The following is a 17,928-nucleotide window of genomic DNA, read 5'->3' as shown; positions in this document are numbered from 1 at the left end:
TTTAGCTCCATAGAAACTATCGTTACAGCTAAAATATCTATGAAAACAATTTACTGAAATACTGACCATACCGCTGTATTAACTGACGGCTCAGCATTAATGAATACGAAACTTTTTATATATATATATATTTTTTTTTTTCTCAGATAAAAAGAGGTGTTAGGCCCACAGCCACAACCAATGCAAGAACCTACACACTGGGTCATTCCTGGGATTCGGTAATATTTCCCCAGAGTTTCTAAAGTGGTGGTTCACCAAAATTAATTGTTAGAAGCTTTTTACAAAAATCTGGGATGCCCATTATAATGAATAAAAATAATTATTGCATTTTAATATTTTTTTAGCATAAAATAATGTCTTATATCTATCTTGAGCCAAGCATTTTGTCATGTCCCTGAGGCACTTCACTGAGTTTGTACTTAGAAAATTAACAAAATGTGCATAGTGTCTGTGATTTTTGGCAACAATGTAAGCATTTATTTGTGTTCCTTTCTTGTAAAAAATATTTTTCTAAAAAAAAAAAAAAAGCAAAATATTTTATTTAAAAAAAACAGACTTTAAAGTTATGTCCCTCAGTCTGAACTCAACCCTGTCACACTAACCATTCTATGCCCATAATAGTTTAGTCTCTGCTCATATGTGACATCATTTAAGTCAAATCAAGTCAAGTTGAGCTTTATTGTCATTCCGCTACAAGTGTGGACATACAGTGGAACCATATGTCGTGCCTCACAGGACCACGGTGCTATATAAATACAGACATACAACAATGAAGTACAAACAGTAAAAACCTATACCCAACTAACCTACATACAGATTTTGACTATAAATATACTATATATAAATGGTTACCTGTACATAAACTAAAAAATACAAACTATACGAATGCTTCACATAAATACTGTACATGTGCAAAGAGAAACATCAAGAGACAACAAAGATGATTTGTAGTGCATGAGCATGTAAACATACATATATTACTGAGTCTTTTGTGGGATTATGTACACACAGAAGTGTATGTGAAAAGTGTCTAGTGCGCAATGTGTTACTACAGGTGGTTTGTACAGGCCCACTCACTTGTGATTTGCACAAAAAAGTTTCCAGAATCAGAATCAAAAAATCATTTACCAGAAATCACATCATTCATGTCCCTTTAATAGTAGTGCAGAAAATGGTTAGTAGTAACATACTTTTTATTCATATTTTTGAGGCATGTAATAGTCAGGGAGGGTACTGTCAAGCTTAACAACTCAACTCCATTACATAAAATAAAGGTGGAAAATTATTACTTTTTCAGCATTTTATTTTAATCCATAAGTATATACACACTGTTAAGACATTTCAAAGGGTTTTTACAGTAACTTACTGGCAACACTGTTGCCAGTAAGTTACTGTAATTAAGATTTACAGTAGCAAACTGCATTTGATTTATCAGTATACTACTGTAATTCATTCATTTTAATATAGATTTCATTAGACTTTATAATTTTTATATAGAATTCATTTTATTTTTACTCTACATAGGTACTACTGGCATTCAATTAAAACAGACACAATAATTACAAAATATCAAATTCTTTATTTAAAACATTGCATGTATAACACTTAAAAATACAGTCTTCCAATGCTGGAACAGTGCATCTTCACCATTTCTCCTGTCTTAGGACGTTTTGCAGTGCATTATGTTGTGTCCTCTGGATTCATCCTCACAAAGAATATTTAGGCAACAGAAACATAATGGGGGGAAAAGACAAACAGCCAAAAAAATACATAGCCCTCTGCAAAACCCAGGTGCTGCTCCAAAACGTGGCCACCATCTTTGCTCACCGTCCACTTTGACAGAAATGCCTTCTCTGAAAAACAAGATGTAGAAATAGCACACTTTTAAAAAGTAAACCCCATATAGAATACACAAATCTCTCAAAACCATAGTTGTTTTCTTACCATGAATTATCAGTCTCAGGGTGGCTGGCCTGCTCATGTCTTTCTTGATGCTTCATTGCAGTTGCCTTTAAAACACAAATACAAAAAAATGCAGTAAATTTTAAATTCCATTAAAAACTATAACAAACTAATTCTAAAACTAGAAAGGCAGCTAGCCATAAAACTAGTTTATCCTAGCTAACATACGATTTTATTTTCTCAATAGGCTACTGGCCAACATTAACTACTAACACCTGAACTAAATTTCACATTAGTTAACCTAATGTTAATATAAGATAAGCGTTGCTCGTTAAAAACAATTTTAATTCGGTAACTTAATTCAATAAGCTGACAAAAGTCGTTTGAAACGACAGCGCAGTTTACCATGGCAACGTTCTGTAACCGCCATGTTGACCAGTAAATGTTACTAATGTTAGGTAAACTGGTGTGCAAAAATCTGACACAAACACACAGACAAACGTACATATATTTTTTACCTTGCTTGCTGGTCTTATTCTCTCCTAAGGTGCATCGACACACAGCGCAGATGTTCTCCGGAACTCTTCCACTCTCGCGGGTTCATCCCCGGGGAAAACCGGCGGCGCTGCTTCCGTGTCTTCGTCGGACGCGAGTGGCGCGGCGAGGCGCGACTCGACAACAGCCAACAATATAGAACCCATTATATATATTATCTACAGTGGATGCGGACAGTAAACTGATGCCCCGGTATATTTCTGACGTTCAGATGTACTCCAAGCGCTTGCGCTGTTTCTGACACGAAGTACAAACGGATTTTCCAATCATTAGAAGCGATGTAACACGTACTGTAGTCAGTTCCAAGCTGATGCGGCGTTGTAGACACGGTGTAGGGCAAATCGTGTCAATCCAAATGTAAGAAATTAGGAAAATAAAACGACCTCAGTATAATGGCGCCAAAGAGAGGTTACAGTAGTATACAGCAATTTAAAAAAATACAGTAAGTCTCTGTATGTGGGGTCTGACGTCACAGAAAATTGCAAAGGGTATTACAGTTATTTACTGTAAAGGGAATTTGCAGTATTACACTGGGTGATATACAGTAAATAACTGTGGAAATTACAGAAATGTCTAACAGTGCAATGTACTTATTTTATCTACTCTCCTACACTACATGAGGAGCAGTGGCTATTTTGAGTGAAAAACCACAACCCCGTCACAAATATATGTATTTCTCATTGTTACGGGGTTGTAAACTTGTGACAGGGTTGAGTTATTTGCTTTATTTATTAATAATTTTAATGAAAAAAATATAAAATAGTCATGGTTTCAGTAAATATATACTCCAAAATCATGACAACTCATATTTTTGTAAATAGAATTTTTGAAGTACCGTATTGACCCGAATATAAGACGATGTTTTTTCCTTGGAAATACATCTGAAAAAACGCGTTCGTCTTATATTCAGGGTCTAGACTTTGGCATGTCAATAATACACCCGCAACAATAGGTGGCGCCAAAAACGCATAAAACGAGTGTGCCATTAAATATGTAATGTAATGTGTGCTGTAAAGATCGCAAATGAAAACAAATGAAAAAGAAAAGCTTACAGCAGCATGATCGTGACTGTCATGTTAGCCTGATGGGACCAAACTTCCTCTGAAAGTGATTTTAGACAGTACCCAGATTTGAAGACTACAATAAGATATCACGTCTACTGATAATAACATTTTGGTAGGCTTCTATGAGTTGGATAGCCTAATTGTTATATGATTCAGATGGGCTACCTATTATCTACCTATTATTTCAATGGTATATCAAAATTTTCCAATGTCATTGTTGATACATTTTACCAGTATTTACCATACTTTCAAAACAAAAATTTGAATTGGAAAAATATGCAATATGAAAATAATTTGAGAATAAATGTGTTTTACAGAGAGAGAAAAAAAAAAAAAACAAGATTTGGTTTTCAAAAAGCCTTTTTCCAACAGGTACATCTGGAAAAAGGGGGGTCGTCTTATAATCAGGGTCGTCTTATATTCGGGACAATACGGTAATATGTCCACTTAAATGTTGACAACATCATACATCAGAATTTGCTCCCACATAGAAAGACAATGTTGGCCATGCAGATATCTTGACCCAGAAACAAGGAGACAATATAATAAAGAAACAAAACCAAATGTTTTTATTTAAGGCAATGTATCCCTTCAAATGTGTTACAGTCTTCAACCCCGTCACACCATGTCATATTAATAATTTTAGAAAAAAATAGGTAAGACAATTAAGAACTAAATTATTTCTTGCTGATTACCATCTGACATGTTAAGGGCTAAAACAATAAAATTGTGCTTTTAGTTAAAATGGTGGTGTCTAAAGCTGAAAAACCCTGAAAATAATAAAAGGTCTTTAATGCCTGAGGTGGGAAAATATGATTTTTTGGAGGTTTGATATGTGCCTAATGATGTGGGGTATTTAGAAGTTGAATAGCATGTAGTTTGAAAATACATATATTACAAGTTGAAATGTTACCGAATACCTGGAATGACCCTGAATCCTTTTGTTATATAAAGGTCACATTAAAACTATCCTGTATGTTTTTTTTTTTTTATAATTTATGTTGAAGGTGCTTTCAGTATTTTTCTCACATTAAAATATTTTACACATAAACAAATGAATACTGTGTTGAAAAATGATGAGATTTCACATGAGATTAATATAGACTCCATTGTACTGGCCTAACAGACTTGTTTATTAGTTAACTGAAGCATCTTCTGATGTTTAAATAGAATGGCTTACTTAGTTAAAATGCAACATTCCATGTAACAAAGAAAATTAGCTCAGTGAAAACAAAGTTAGCCTACACGTGGAAGGAGAGGAAGTTAGGAAAATTATCGATACATAATTAGACATAAATCACATAAATAGTAATGCAAATGTAGCAATGGTTGTCTTTTGGACGACAGGAATGTTTGTACGGCGCCTCTGACCCACAGTCAGTGATGAGAAGTTCTATTCATTTATGCGAATCGGTTCTTTCGAACAGTTCGTTTCAGTGAACTCGGTTCTTTTACGTCGTCAGGTTGCTTTATGTCATGCGTGGCATATTACATAGCCTACATGCTAATCTTTAATATAGATTCAAAAGATCCGACTCGAGGGAACGATTCTTTGAAGTAGTTATAGCGCAGCAGAAACTGTAGCTGAACAACGTCTTTCTCCGTCACAAACACACACTCACAGTCATACATTTGCTGTATAAAGTTGTATAAATCAGCATCAACAAGTTGCCCGTGTGTGGTTATGATGGGCATAAAGTCCTTTTCGCCGCTGTCATAAGCAACAGGGAACGTTACGTTACGCTTTGATAATAGCTGCGTCGTAGTTTCATGACAGCGGCCGTTTGAAAAGCAGCTGAACACAAGCAAATAAAATAAGAAATCAACGGCTCTCTTTTCTCTGTTTCACTTCTCGACATTTGCATGTGTACGACTTGTTTTTCTTCAGAGGTGACGCAAATGCTGTGCGCCGTCCTGGGTCAGTCCAGGAGTAGACGAGAATATTTGGTCAGGTAAAAAAGTTTTACGCTTGGACACAGAGGAACGATACACACATTTATCGCTTTACTGTCACTATAAATATATACGCGGACTAATAATTGCCATCATCATCGTATGAACTTCTTGTTTGTTGTATTATCGACGTCAGACGTTGCAGACTGCGCATTAGCTAATCTACTGTAACGTTAGCTGTTGGGCTAGACACTTTAGCAAGACTATTATATTTGACAGATACGATTCATAATGGCGACCTGCAGACTGATAGTTATTGCTGAACTACATTCTCTGTGAAAATACGTAGCCGTAATGTGTCGCAAAAGACACCTGACATATTTTTGAAATATTTTTGGTTTAGCTAGCATATGAAAGGACTACTGTAAAGTTATATTTGCAGATCAAGTTATAAACGCGTGCACTACGCGGTATCCCGTGCATTCACATATTAAATTGCAGCTGGGCAAAGCTACTGCTTAAATGTAAAATGTGCATATGCAGGACATCTAATGTTATTGATAAGAACTAATGTTATTGATAGCCTACTTCCTGTCAAATCCCTGACGTTTATTTCCTGCTATTTAATGTAACGCTAGCTGTTAACTAAATGTGTGTGTGTGTGTGTGTGTATGTATGCATATATACATATATACATACACTCACACCTTTTTATATTTATTGACATTTGACAAGGAAATTATGTGCCTTTTCTCATGTTTTCCAAATGTTGAATACACTTTTTCTACATAAATTATTTTCTACATTATGAATTTTTTTTGTGATGCAGGTATTTGTCATCCACATGGGAATGGGGGACATGAAGACACCAGATTTTGATGACCTGCTGGCAGCGTTTGACATTCCAGACATTGATGCCAAAGAAGCAATTCAGTCTGAGCCTGATGGTAATCATAATGAGCGCAGTGGTGTTGTTGGAAAGGAGAGAAGTGGAAGTCCATGCCTAAGACCTCCAGAAAGCCCTGAGCCTGTTCCTTTAGCTCCTCATAATGACCCCTCCATGGTCAGTGTGATTGTAAAAAACAGTGTACATTCTGATGACAAAACTGAAGGGAATGTAACTGAAGGGGACATTTCTGGTGCTGATGCCTCACATGAGTCTCCCCAGAAAGGTCCCAGTGAAGACGGCCTGGTGCCTCCAGATGCGTTCATCTATAATGGACTCAAAACCGTCTCAGATGTGCCTACAGAACCCTCTCCACCACCAGCTCTAACCCGGATGCAGCCCAATGGGCCACTTTGGTCTCTCTCTGCTCCTAGTGATGACAAGCAGGATGGCACTTCTTCTAAGCACCCTTCTAGCACTTTCTCCCCGACTCGGTCTTTACATCTGACTGATCCTCCCATCTTATCTTCACATTTAATTAGTTCAGACTTTCCTCCAAGAGTTGATTGTGAGGAAGCACCACCATTAAATGGCACTTTGAGGGCAGGAGTCCGCCGACGCTTATCTGAAGATGAAGAATCTGAACCAGACCTCGGTAGCCCTGCGCTTGTCATACAAGAAAGCCCGGATTCCCAGCGGTGCTCCGCTCCCAAGGTACCACGCATGCAGCGGTCTCCTTCGAGTGTGTTTCAGCCTCCCTCTCCCTCATCCCCTTCCTTACCAGTTAGTAACACTCAAATCGAAGAGCCATCTGTCCAGAATCCAACACTTCTACAAAGTGGTGTCAACCCAACCTCTTTGACCTCCACAAACGATCTGCCAATTGAAGAAAAAGACGTGGAGCACATAATCGAGGAGAGAGATTCTCCTGAAAGCCCTGAGCCAGAAATCCCTCAACATCTGCCATCAAATCAACAAGAAGCCAATGAGCCAGAACAGAAGGTCAGAAAAGAAGAAGCCCCTCAAGATCAAGTTATTGACATGAACTTATGTGTGCAGGAGAATAGTGGTCTTCAACTACAAACAGAGGATGGTGGAGGTGAGGAGACACAAGGGAAATCCACCAAGACTGGTTTGGTAGATTCCCCCACTGATGTCACAAGCTCCGGAAAGACCTCCTCCAAGCCTCTCAAAGTCAGAATCAAGACTGTCAAAACGTCTGCTGGAAACATCACATGTACTGTATCTAAAGTGGCACCCAAAGGAGGGATCTCCAAGGGCCCTGGTGGCTCTAAAGCTCAAGCAGGGGCCCATAGGATTCAGAGGTCTGGTAATGCTCCTCAAGGGCGAGCTCAGGGTTCAAAGGTGACGATGTTGCCAGTGTCCACCCTTCAGGATGCCAGCACAGCTATGTTATTTGCAGCCAGCAAGGCACAGAATCAAATGGCCGCCAGTCTTTCCACCACTGCAGTCAAGATCACCAGAGCATCAACCCTCCCCTCCGTCACCTCTTCACCCATGCCTGGGGTTCGCAGTTTGGGGCAGAAAACGATGAATGGGAATCCTGGGACTGCCAAACCAGCCTCCATTGTGAACAGCCCGGGAGCTGTGATCTCACGCAGCCAGTCTAGCCTCGTTGAGGCCTTCAATAAAATCCTAAACAGTAAGAATCCACTGCCAAGTTATCAGCCAGACCTCTCCATCTTGCCTCCCCCAGAATGGGGTCTTCGAGTGCCCTCAACAGGATACCGTTGCCTTGAATGCGGGGATGCGTTCGCTCTAGAGCGTAGCCTGGCGAGGCACTACGATCGGCGCTCCATGAGGATCGAGGTGACCTGCAACCACTGCTCCAAACGCCTGGCTTTCTTTAATAAGTGCAGCCTGCTGCTCCACGCACGAGAGCACAAGGAAAAGGGGCTGGTTATGCAGTGCTCACACCTCGTTATGAGTCCTGTCAGTGTGGAGCAGATGATTGGCCAGCAGGATACCGTGCCTATAGGTTTGTGTCTCTATCAGTGTCAGTGTATTTATAGATGCAGTATGAAAGGAATACTTATAAGACCTTTTCTCAAAAACTCTCAATATTTGTAGACTAACAGGACTTTTGAGTGAGGGAGTAAATATTTTAGATTTACATTGTGCATATTTTGGATCAGGCGTTGTCAAAATATGGTCCACGCAGGGATGATAGGTGGTCTGTGGAAAATATGAGAGAATCCAAAAAAGTTTTACAAAATGTATTTTAAATCTTAAATTAGGATCAATTAGATTAATTTAACACACTTTTTTTCATTTCAGTTTTTAATTTTGCTTTCTAAAAACCTGTCAGAAATCCTGACATTTGCAATTGCAATTGGGTCAAAGATGAAAAAGTTTTTTTAAGTATCAAAACAACAAGGATAATACAGCTTTTAATTGTTGTTGTTGTTTTTCAATACATTACAAAATGCCCTGTTTATTTAAATATATATTTTTTGCACAAAAAAGAAATATCATACATTTTTACCATGATTTACAGAAAACAGCCACTAAAATGTCATTCATTGTGACAATCTTGTTGGCATATTTACCACAAGAATCAGTTTATGACATATTAAAAGAATACTATTTGTAATTTTCCATTTTTAAACTTTGCCGCTATACAACTTTGGCCATTTGTCAGTAAGAATTTTTTACTCGTTTAAAATATAATAAAATTTAGAATGCTCTCTTATTTTGTATATTTTAATATGTACAGTTCAGAATAAGTAGCCTATGTTGTTTCAATTTTACATAAATATAAGTGTTTCACCGAATGACAATGGAACATTATTTTACCCAAATTTTGACATTTTATTCTCCCAAAACTTATTTGAAACTTTAAAAGCAGACACTTTACTTGCATTTCATGGGCTTTCTATGTGTATATAAAATCACTTTTGTAAAATTTATTTTAATGTGGACATTTAAATGTCTTCGACACAATTATTTTACTCTGTTGACAGCCCTAGATTTTCAGCGCAAGAAATACAAAACAAATTTGCATAAAATATTGTGGAAAAAAAGTACATATTTATATGTACTTTGTACTCACACAGTACGTACTCATAAAGTCTTTTTACACTACCATTCAAAATGTTGAGTCAGTAAGATTTTTTTATTTTATTTTAATTTTTGTCATAATTAATTCAGTGTGAATGCACTAAATTGATCAGAATTGACATGAAAGACATTTATAATGTTACAATAGATTTCATTTTAAAATAAATGCTGTTCTTTTGAACCTTTATAAATTAATCCTGAAAAAAGGTCTGCAGAAATATTGAGTAGCACAACTGTTTCAATATTGATAATGATAGTCAGTATTTTAAAATGATTTCTGAAGAATATTGTGACACTGAAGACTGGAGTAATGGTAAAAGGAATAAAGTGCTTTTTAACATTTATATTAAAATTGAAATCAGTTATTTTAAATTGTAATAATATTTCACAATATTATAATATTTTTGATCAAATAAATGTAATCTTGGGGAGCATAAGAGATTGAAAAAATCATACCGACCCCGAACTTTTGAACATTAGTGTTTAATAGCCTGTATACCTGCTTTTATATTTTAAGAAAGGAGTTCCTCGCAAAAATATCATCATATTTTGGGGTCCTTGTTATTAAATTTTTTGGAAATCCTTGTCTGGATTAAATTTGATTCTTAATTTTAGTTTATTATTTTCTTTGTCTGAACAAATTATATTTATAAACAGTCCAGAAGTAAAAACAGACATGAAACTCATAGTTGTAGGTAACAGTAGCAGGTGTGCACACAGGGATCAGGGAGCAGTCACTGTCTCAATCCACAGGGAATCTGTGCACTGCAGAACAAAGGACTCAAGCATTGATGCAGAATAATTCAACCGGGGCTTGTTCTTTCTGCAAGCTTTTTCAAAGAACAGTCTCTGTGCTCAGTGCATTGCAAAAGTACTCTTTAGGGAGCTGAACTATAAATCATAGAAGGTTTACAGTGTTACGTAGATAATTGACCACGATTATCTAGATTAGTACATTTCATTAACCCATATTCATTTCAGAATGATTTAGCTGATATGTTATTTGTGCTTACAGTACAGTCTCTTTTACAGGTGTGCTTTCTCCAGCTGCCTCCGCTCTGTCTGCCATTAAAGAAAGTGGTGTCCATCTGTCACAATCTTCTGATAACAGGTAACAGCGCACTGTCAGATCATGTTTATTTGTTTTTTATGTTTGAATGAATGAGAAATAAACAAAAAAAATGAAAGGAGACTGAGTGATTAAGATGCTGCCTGGTATGTTTGTGTACTCTATGTTCTCAGCTGTCCAGAGTGTTGGAGTCAATTCAAAGGGAAGGCAGAAATAGTGGCACACTTTCAAGAGGTGGAGTCTGGTGGCACTGAAACTGTGAGTGAGTGCATGTGTGGGTGTCAGGACAATAACAGTGTGCATTTTTTTATTTGGGCCAGTAGTTTAGACGTGCATTTGCCCTGCTAACACTTTTCCAAAAATGTCCTACATACATTGGAAAAATAGATTTACATATTTCATTGCAGTTTTTAATTATTATTTTATATTATTTAACATTAAAATAAATGATAAAATGAACAATATTATTATTATAAATTTTTAATATTACTTAAAAATGAAAAATTGCTGAAAATGTATTCACCCGACCTCAGGCCATCCAAGACAGATAAGTTTGTTTCTTCATTGAAACAGATTTAGGGAAAATTAGAATTTGCTTGCTCAACAAATGTGGATCCTCTGCAGTGAATGGGTGCCGTCAGAATGAGAGTCCAAACAGCTGATAAAAACATCACAATAACTCCAGTCTTTCAATTAATGTCTTGTGAAGTGAAAAGCTGTGTGTTTGTATTAAACAAATCAATGATTCATATTTTTTAACTTCAAACCATTGCTTCCATTGAGTCTTCTATCTATAATATTGCTTTCTCCAGTGAAAAAGTTCTCTCATCTTAATCTGGAGAGAAATATGCACAGATCAAACGCCTTTTACAAGTGAAATCAGTCCTGAACCATTCTAACAAATATGTTGGTGGATTTTGATGCGAGAGAACAATGGTTTAAAGTTTAAAAGTCTTATTGATGGATTAGTTCACAAGATGTTAATTGAGTCATGTGGATTGCTTGTGGATTATTGTGTTGTTTTTATCAGCTGTTTGAGCTCTGAGGATCCATTTGAGGATCCAGTGGTAAGCAAGTGAAGTAATGCCAAAGTCCCTTTCAAGGAAAGTCTGTTCACCTTTGGCCATATTTGCAACACCTCCAGGCAGCTCAAACAAGACCAAATCTTATCTAAATGAATGGGGGAATCCTGAAATCTCAAAAACTGCTCGCTGAACTCGCAATTAAATTACATATTTCAAATCAGCAACAAAATCCGGACACAAATCACAAGTCTCTGAGGTCCAAGTCAAGTCTTTGAGTTGGAGTCCAAGTCAAGTCTTAAGTCTGAGGCAAATCCGTTTTGAAATACTGATTTCACAATATGATTTTCTCAGAAAAAAAATGTAACAAAGTTTAAGACAAATGAGAAATGAAAAGGTGTCAATTTATTGTCAGACAAAATGCTGCACATTTCTTTGTAAAATTGAAACGTGCCAAACAACAAAACTAAATTGAAATTTTAAAACAAAGCCAAATCAATCAAATAAATAACACAAATGAAAGAAATCTCATATAAACAAACTAAGGCTTTGTCTGTGCTCTTTTTCAATTTAAAATTAGAAGCAACCACTGTATTTTAAACACAACCCAATCCAAACAAATAGGCTGCATACATGCAGCATGAGCAGTTTTTAATCTAAATTGGATTGTATAATTTCGAAATGGTCTGACTTTAGTTTTGTGAAACAGCAGACGGGCTGAATTAATGCAGATTCACCCTCTGCCAGCAGGTGGCGCTTGAACAGCAATTAAACATCGTTTCCTTGGTTTCCGCTGTTAACAAAGCAGCGCTGCGGTTATGAACACTACTTTAATATGCATTATACAGAGGCAAGATGAAAAGAAAATACCATCTAAACTTTCCTAAAGACAGCCAGTTCCCCTCAGAGATACATTCATAAACTCCCATACCAAATGACTTGCGTTTTTTACGAGTCTCACGAGTCACGAGTCTTTATTTATGCGACTTAAGTGCGACTCGAGTCCAAGTCGCAGACTCGAGTTTCCATCTCTGACAAAATCTGAAATGAACTGTCCCATGAATTTTGTTTCTTATGCTCAAATAGTGCTTAAAAAGTTTTCAGGCTAGACCAGCCAGTGCGCATGCGCAGTCATAACTGCGTCTACGGCCACTACACTGACGCAGTGACTTTACCAATCAGCGATTGGCTCTTTCATTTGGAAGACAGGACTATTCTGCCAGATTGTGCGTTGCAGTTTCTCCCATTCATAAGTATAGGAGTGAACTGTCTTTGTATTTCTATAGTCTTTGGTAACACTCAGTTTTTTCAATGAAGAAAAAAAAACTCACATACATCTTGGATGGCCTGAGGGTGAGGAAATTGTCAGCAAATTTTCATTTTTGTGTGAACTATTCCTTTAATATTAATTAATATTACATTATGATTTCTCTCTAGTGTTGTATGCAGTGTACACCTCCGATGCCGCTGTGGAACTCATGTAGTGCTGCGGCTCACCGGCGGTTACATCAGAAGCTCCCTCCGCTGGTTTGTCCTGAATGTGGTGTCACCTGTCAGTCTCACAACCTCAACACTCATCTGAATCAAACCTGCCTCCACTACTCACGGCGCCTTGGATATAGGTAACCACCTAGCCATACAGACTACTAATAAAACCCTTGTTTCGTCTGTTGGTTTTAAAAGCGCAATTTAACGCGTTATATTCTCTCTCATTTTCATTGCAGATGTGCTTGTTGTCATTTGGTGTTTGGTGGAGTGAATAGTTTGAATGCTGTAAAGACTCACATGCAGACGGCTCACTGTGAGGTCTTCCATAAATGCCCCTCCTGCCCCATGGCTTTTAAATCTTCCTCTAGTGCTGAAGCCCACTGCGCCTCCCAGCATCCTGAACTCCCTGAGACAGCAAGGCAGTCCAAGTAAGTTTGGGAAACTGCCTTGAAACTATAGCTACAGGAAAATGCAATCAAGCAACCCTTTTAAAAACAGTTTGAATAATTTGAATGTTCACATTTTTTTGAGTTGCTAATAACCATTGTTTTTTTGTTTTTTTTAATGACAGGGAGATCTATAAATGTGTGATGTGTCGGACTGTTTTTACTCAAAAAGCATTGCTCAGTGTCCATATTGACACTCACTTAGCCAAGCAGAAGATGCACGTCTTTAAATGTCCCGACTGTAACAAGCTGTTCACGCAGAGAGGTTCCCTTCTTGAGCATTTTAAGGTTTGCTTTCTATTTAATTCGGCAAAAATAAGCTCTGTTCAGTGGCATTATGAGTGTATGACCTCATTGTAATTTGTCTTTAGGACTCCCATAGGGACTCTAGAATTTATGATACATCAACACAGAACAACTTGGTAAAAATGGATAGCTCTGATGGGGAGGAGTGGGGACGGGATGAAGACGAGGACAGAGGAAGAATGGCGAAAGAAGATGGGAACTCTGCTACCCCGAGTTGGAGCTGCTCACAATGTCAGACACACTACACAGACAAAGAGAACTACATCACCCACATGTCTGAGCAGCATGGCAAGGTCAGGACTTCATCACACAGAACTCAACAATAAGGAGATTATTTGCACTGACAAAATGTTTCAATACCCCTACCTCAAAAAAAAAAGAAAGAATATATTTGTCAGTATTTTATACACTACTATTCAATAGTTTAGGGTCAGTAAGATCAAAAAAAATTATTCAGCAAGGATGCATTAAATTGATGAACAGTAAAGATAGTGACAGTAAAGACATTTGTAATGTTACAATAAATAAATAAATAAATGCTGTTCTTTTGAACTTTCTAGGCATCAAAGAATCACTGTCTTCACAAAAATATTAAGCTGCACAACTGTTTTCAACTTTGATAATAACAAGAACATTTCTTGAACACCAAATCAAGATATTAGAATGATTTTGGAATTAGTTTTTTCTTTGTTAAATTGGAATGGTTTCCATTTGCCCTGAACCAACAAACCTAAACTAACAGTTTCATCGTGATTTTATTTTTTTATTGAAGGAACTGAAGAAATTTCCATGCACTCTTTGTGAAGGGTCCTTCTCTTCATCCTCAAGTTTAAGACGCCACATTCGTGTAAAGCACAAAGGCATCAAAAGAGCGTTTTATTGCCAGTAAGTAAAAAGTATTCAGTAGCGTTTTTTTCTTTATTTATCACTATTTTATGTTTTTTAAAATAACACTCATTCTCTTATTTTCAAAGTCATTTACTGTCATTTCTTGTTATGAAGACTCTGTACAGGTGGGAAGAGGAGTTTCAGCAGTAAGCTGATTCTTGAGAAACATATTCAGGCTCAGCATGGAGGAAACAGAGGAGCAGCCACACAGAGTCAGGTAAAAGCTCAAATACACTCTTAGATGAACAAAACACACCCAAAGCCATGATTACCTGACTGTTGCTTAAGTTCACCGTAACATTTAGCTTTTGAAAATGTTATTACACCTTGTTTCTACACCGATCATATATGTGACCCTGGACCACAAAACCAGTCATAAGGGTCAAATTTTCGTTTGTTAGGATAGGACAATAATTGGCTGAGATACAACTATATGATTATCTGGAATGTGAGGGTGCAAAAAAAAATCAAAATATTGAGAAAATCGCCTTTAAAGTTGTACAAATGAAGTTCTTAGCAATCCATATTACTAATCAAAAATTAAGTTTTGATATATTTACGGTAGGAAATTTACAAAATATCTTCATGGAACATGATCTTTACTTAATATCCTAATGATTTTAGACATAAAAGAAAAATCAGTAATTTTGACCCATACAATGTATTGTTGGCTATTGCTACAAATATACCCGTGCTACTTATGACTGGTTTTGTGCTCCAGGGTCACACACACATTTTATATATATATAATAAACAGGAAAATAACAGAAGCAATGTTGCAAACTTCATAAATTGAGAAAATTCAAATTCTGCTGTAAAGCAGCTCAAAAAAGACAATAGTGTCATTGTTTAGCTCCAGTCAGTTCAATGTTGGTTCAGTTTAGTTTGTAAATTATGAAATTCAGTGACAAGCAGCTCTTCAGAAGCTTGAGTCAGTTCAGTGTTGATCCAATTCTCTCAAAATCAATCAATTATGAAACAAATTCAATTTTCTCAAGCATGAAGTCAAACGTTTCACAACTTTATCAAGTAACTGGACACAATTTACCCATAGTAAAGTTTGTTGAAAGTGAACGACTTCCTGTAGTGTTGGCACAGTAAGCCACTTTCATTCTCTCTCTCACTTTCAGGCAGTTCCTCGCATCACAGATGCAGCTGACAGCTCGTCTGAGCATGATGGTGGTCCTGGCACTTTGGGCGGGGCCTCAGTTGAAAGCCAATTGGCCGAGAGCAGCCTGATCAGGCCTGGCAGAGGAGCTGCAGCTGAGGAGCAAGAAGCTGCAGGATTCCGCTGCATGCCGTGTGGTTTTACCACAGAGCACAGAGAAGAGTTTCTCCAGCATATTGTTGGTCACCGTGACGGGGGCAGCAGCTTTCAGTGTCAGCAGTGTGGAGCGTGTTTTGCATCCTCCTCCTCTCTCAGCAGGCATCTCTTCATCAGCCATCGTGTGCGTGATTCCCCCTCTGAGCATGCCGAGGGTTCTCCTATCACTGGTTCAAATTCTGTGACCTCTGACTCCGCAGTTGCAGCAGGGTCCCCAGGGTCACCCTCAAGTGTAGGGGGGACACAGGCGGAGGATGGGGAAGGTAAGCACACCTGTAAGGTGTGTGGACGTTACTTTAGCAAACCTGCTGATCTTAATACACACTTCAGAACTCACGGCATGGCCTTCATCACCGCATACAAAACAGACAAACCAGCGTAGAGAGACAGGAAAGGGTGAAACTCGTGATACCTGTCAAGAACATGTCACCCCAAATTCAACACCAAAAAATAAGAAATTATGTTTTCCTTAAAGAAAATGAAGTATAATTTAAGATTTTTTTTGTGATATTTATTTTACTTTGTGACTTTTCGATTTTAATTAAGCACACCAATTTTCATTACTGTAATGCTTAAAATGTAATTTTCATTACTGTAATTTAAATTTATTTATCTAATTTATAGCCCTTTATGCTGATTTAAATTTTTTAAAAAAACTACAGCATCACAGATAACAAATGAACAAATACCAAACCAATAACATACAATAATAAATTACGGTATTACATTAATGAATATCTAATTACAGAAAATCTCGAAAATGTTAAGATTAAGATAAAGACCGTTTTGGTGAGAATTTACTTAATTGTAATATTCTTGTAGATTTAAATTTCTTAATGCAAAATATAATTTCTTATATGTATTTTTGGGGTGATTTTGTAAGATTCAGCATAAAGTGTGTATGCAATTGAAAGTCTGTGAATTATAAACATTTGGGTTTGTCACAGGCTTTTAACACTCCACATTCTCACCTAAAAACTAGAGAAATACACTGCATCAGGGCAATACATGTTTGTAATAACATGTAGTAACTCTGCTACACAAGTTTCGTAAAAACACAGTAGAGGGGACAAGTAATACTATAGAGGAATGATTAGGTTTGATCAACCTAAAAAGTGATTGCTACTAGCTCTTAATTGATCTGAGAGGTTGAGAGACACTGCACTGAGCATCATATTCAGTGTCATACACACGTTTACCAGCCCTGCTAAATTCCTGTGCCTACTGATTCCATTGTGCAACAGTCCGTTCTCTTTAATGCAAAATGCAGCTGCTTATAGATAAAAAATTACTAACAGTTTAGCACAGCCAAATGCTCCCGAATCAGGTGACTCCTTTGTGCTTGAATTATTTTTATGTTTAATGTTTGTATTTCTTCTATTTGTGTTTCCACAGAGGCATTAAAATCAGGAAACTTGCTGAATAGTTGCTGATCTTTAGAATGAGAACAAAAAAAAGTGCCTTCTTCATTTAGTCTAAGATTACTGTTAAAGGCTGCAGATGATTTGAAAGAGTTGAGGTTTTTTTTTTTTTGTGCTGGAATTATGTTTTATTGGTGCCTTACATATCTTGTCTACTGGTTTTCTTTTTTTTTTTTTTTAAAGATGATTAATATAGATTTGTTTTACTGTAACCTCCTGAATTTTTCTGGCTGTTTCATATGGATTGTGTTGAAATAAATAATAAACTTTAATGGCTAAATCACTACTCAATGCCTTGTTATAGTCTACTATATATACTCATTTGATAAACCTATCAATAATAAAAATACATTTTTTCCCCCTTTTTTTTTTTGCAAGTTCAGTCCTGTAAAACTTAAAATGTTGCTACTGTATTTTTTACAGTAAAGTTCTGGCAACTACATTTTTTATACCAAGTATTTATTTTATTTTTCCCAGTGTACTATTTAAAATAACTGTTTTCTATTTTAACATATTTTTAAAATGTGCTGATTTGGTGCTTAAATATTTTCTGATTATTATCAATGTTGAAAATGGTTGTGCT

At 36.7% G+C, this 17,928-nt stretch overlaps 1 protein-coding gene and 1 long non-coding RNA gene across 3 annotated transcripts; one reads left to right on the top strand and one right to left on the bottom strand.

Moving 5' to 3' along the window:
• Positions 1 to 1,581: 1,581 nt before the first annotated feature.
• LOC131522527 (uncharacterized) lies at positions 1,582 to 2,715 on the bottom strand. Its single transcript, XR_009266546.1, has 3 exons — positions 2,421 to 2,715; positions 1,945 to 2,009; positions 1,582 to 1,853 (listed from the first exon to the last, which is right to left on the bottom strand). It is a non-coding gene; the product is annotated as an uncharacterized LOC131522527 (long non-coding RNA).
• Positions 2,716 to 4,961: 2,246 nt separating this feature from the next.
• znf687a (zinc finger protein 687a) lies at positions 4,962 to 17,625 on the top strand. 2 transcript variants are annotated; one of them, XM_058747544.1, is made up of 12 exons: positions 4,962 to 5,473; positions 6,244 to 8,299; positions 10,414 to 10,492; positions 10,624 to 10,708; positions 12,910 to 13,094; positions 13,197 to 13,388; positions 13,532 to 13,694; positions 13,778 to 14,005; positions 14,485 to 14,597; positions 14,715 to 14,817; positions 15,731 to 16,187; positions 17,320 to 17,625. In XM_058747544.1, the coding sequence occupies exons 2-12, from the start codon at positions 6,259 to 6,261 to the stop codon at positions 17,355 to 17,357; spliced, it is 3,684 nt and encodes a 1,227-aa protein (XP_058603527.1). In that variant the 5' UTR covers positions 4,962 to 5,473; positions 6,244 to 6,258; the 3' UTR covers positions 17,358 to 17,625. The 2 variants fall into 2 exon arrangements, with proteins under 2 accessions (XP_058603527.1, XP_058603526.1); XM_058747543.1 differs by having other exon boundaries at positions 4,963 to 5,473; positions 15,731 to 17,625.
• Positions 17,626 to 17,928: the final 303 nt, after the last annotated feature.

Source organism: Onychostoma macrolepis, chromosome 16 (assembly GCF_012432095.1).
Source record: "Onychostoma macrolepis isolate SWU-2019 chromosome 16, ASM1243209v1, whole genome shotgun sequence".
Classification (NCBI taxonomy): domain Eukaryota; kingdom Metazoa; phylum Chordata; class Actinopteri; order Cypriniformes; family Cyprinidae; genus Onychostoma; species Onychostoma macrolepis.
The sequence above is the reverse complement of the archived record's forward strand: the minus strand, read 5'-3'. Positions and strand labels throughout refer to the sequence as shown.

What these genes read in the sequence shown, in the direction of transcription:
- znf687a (XM_058747543.1), top strand. Translation starts at nt 6,259, where the DNA reads ATGGGAATGGGGGACATGAAGACACCAGATTTTGATGACCTGCTGGCA. An exon ending in GAGACAGCAAGGCAGTCCAA is followed by an intron (nt 13,389 to 13,531) that starts GTAAGTTTGGGA and finishes TTTTAATGACAG; the next exon opens with GGAGATCTATAAATGTGTGA. An exon ending in TGTCTGAGCAGCATGGCAAG is followed by an intron (nt 14,006 to 14,484) that starts GTCAGGACTTCA and finishes TTTTTATTGAAG; the next exon opens with GAACTGAAGAAATTTCCATG.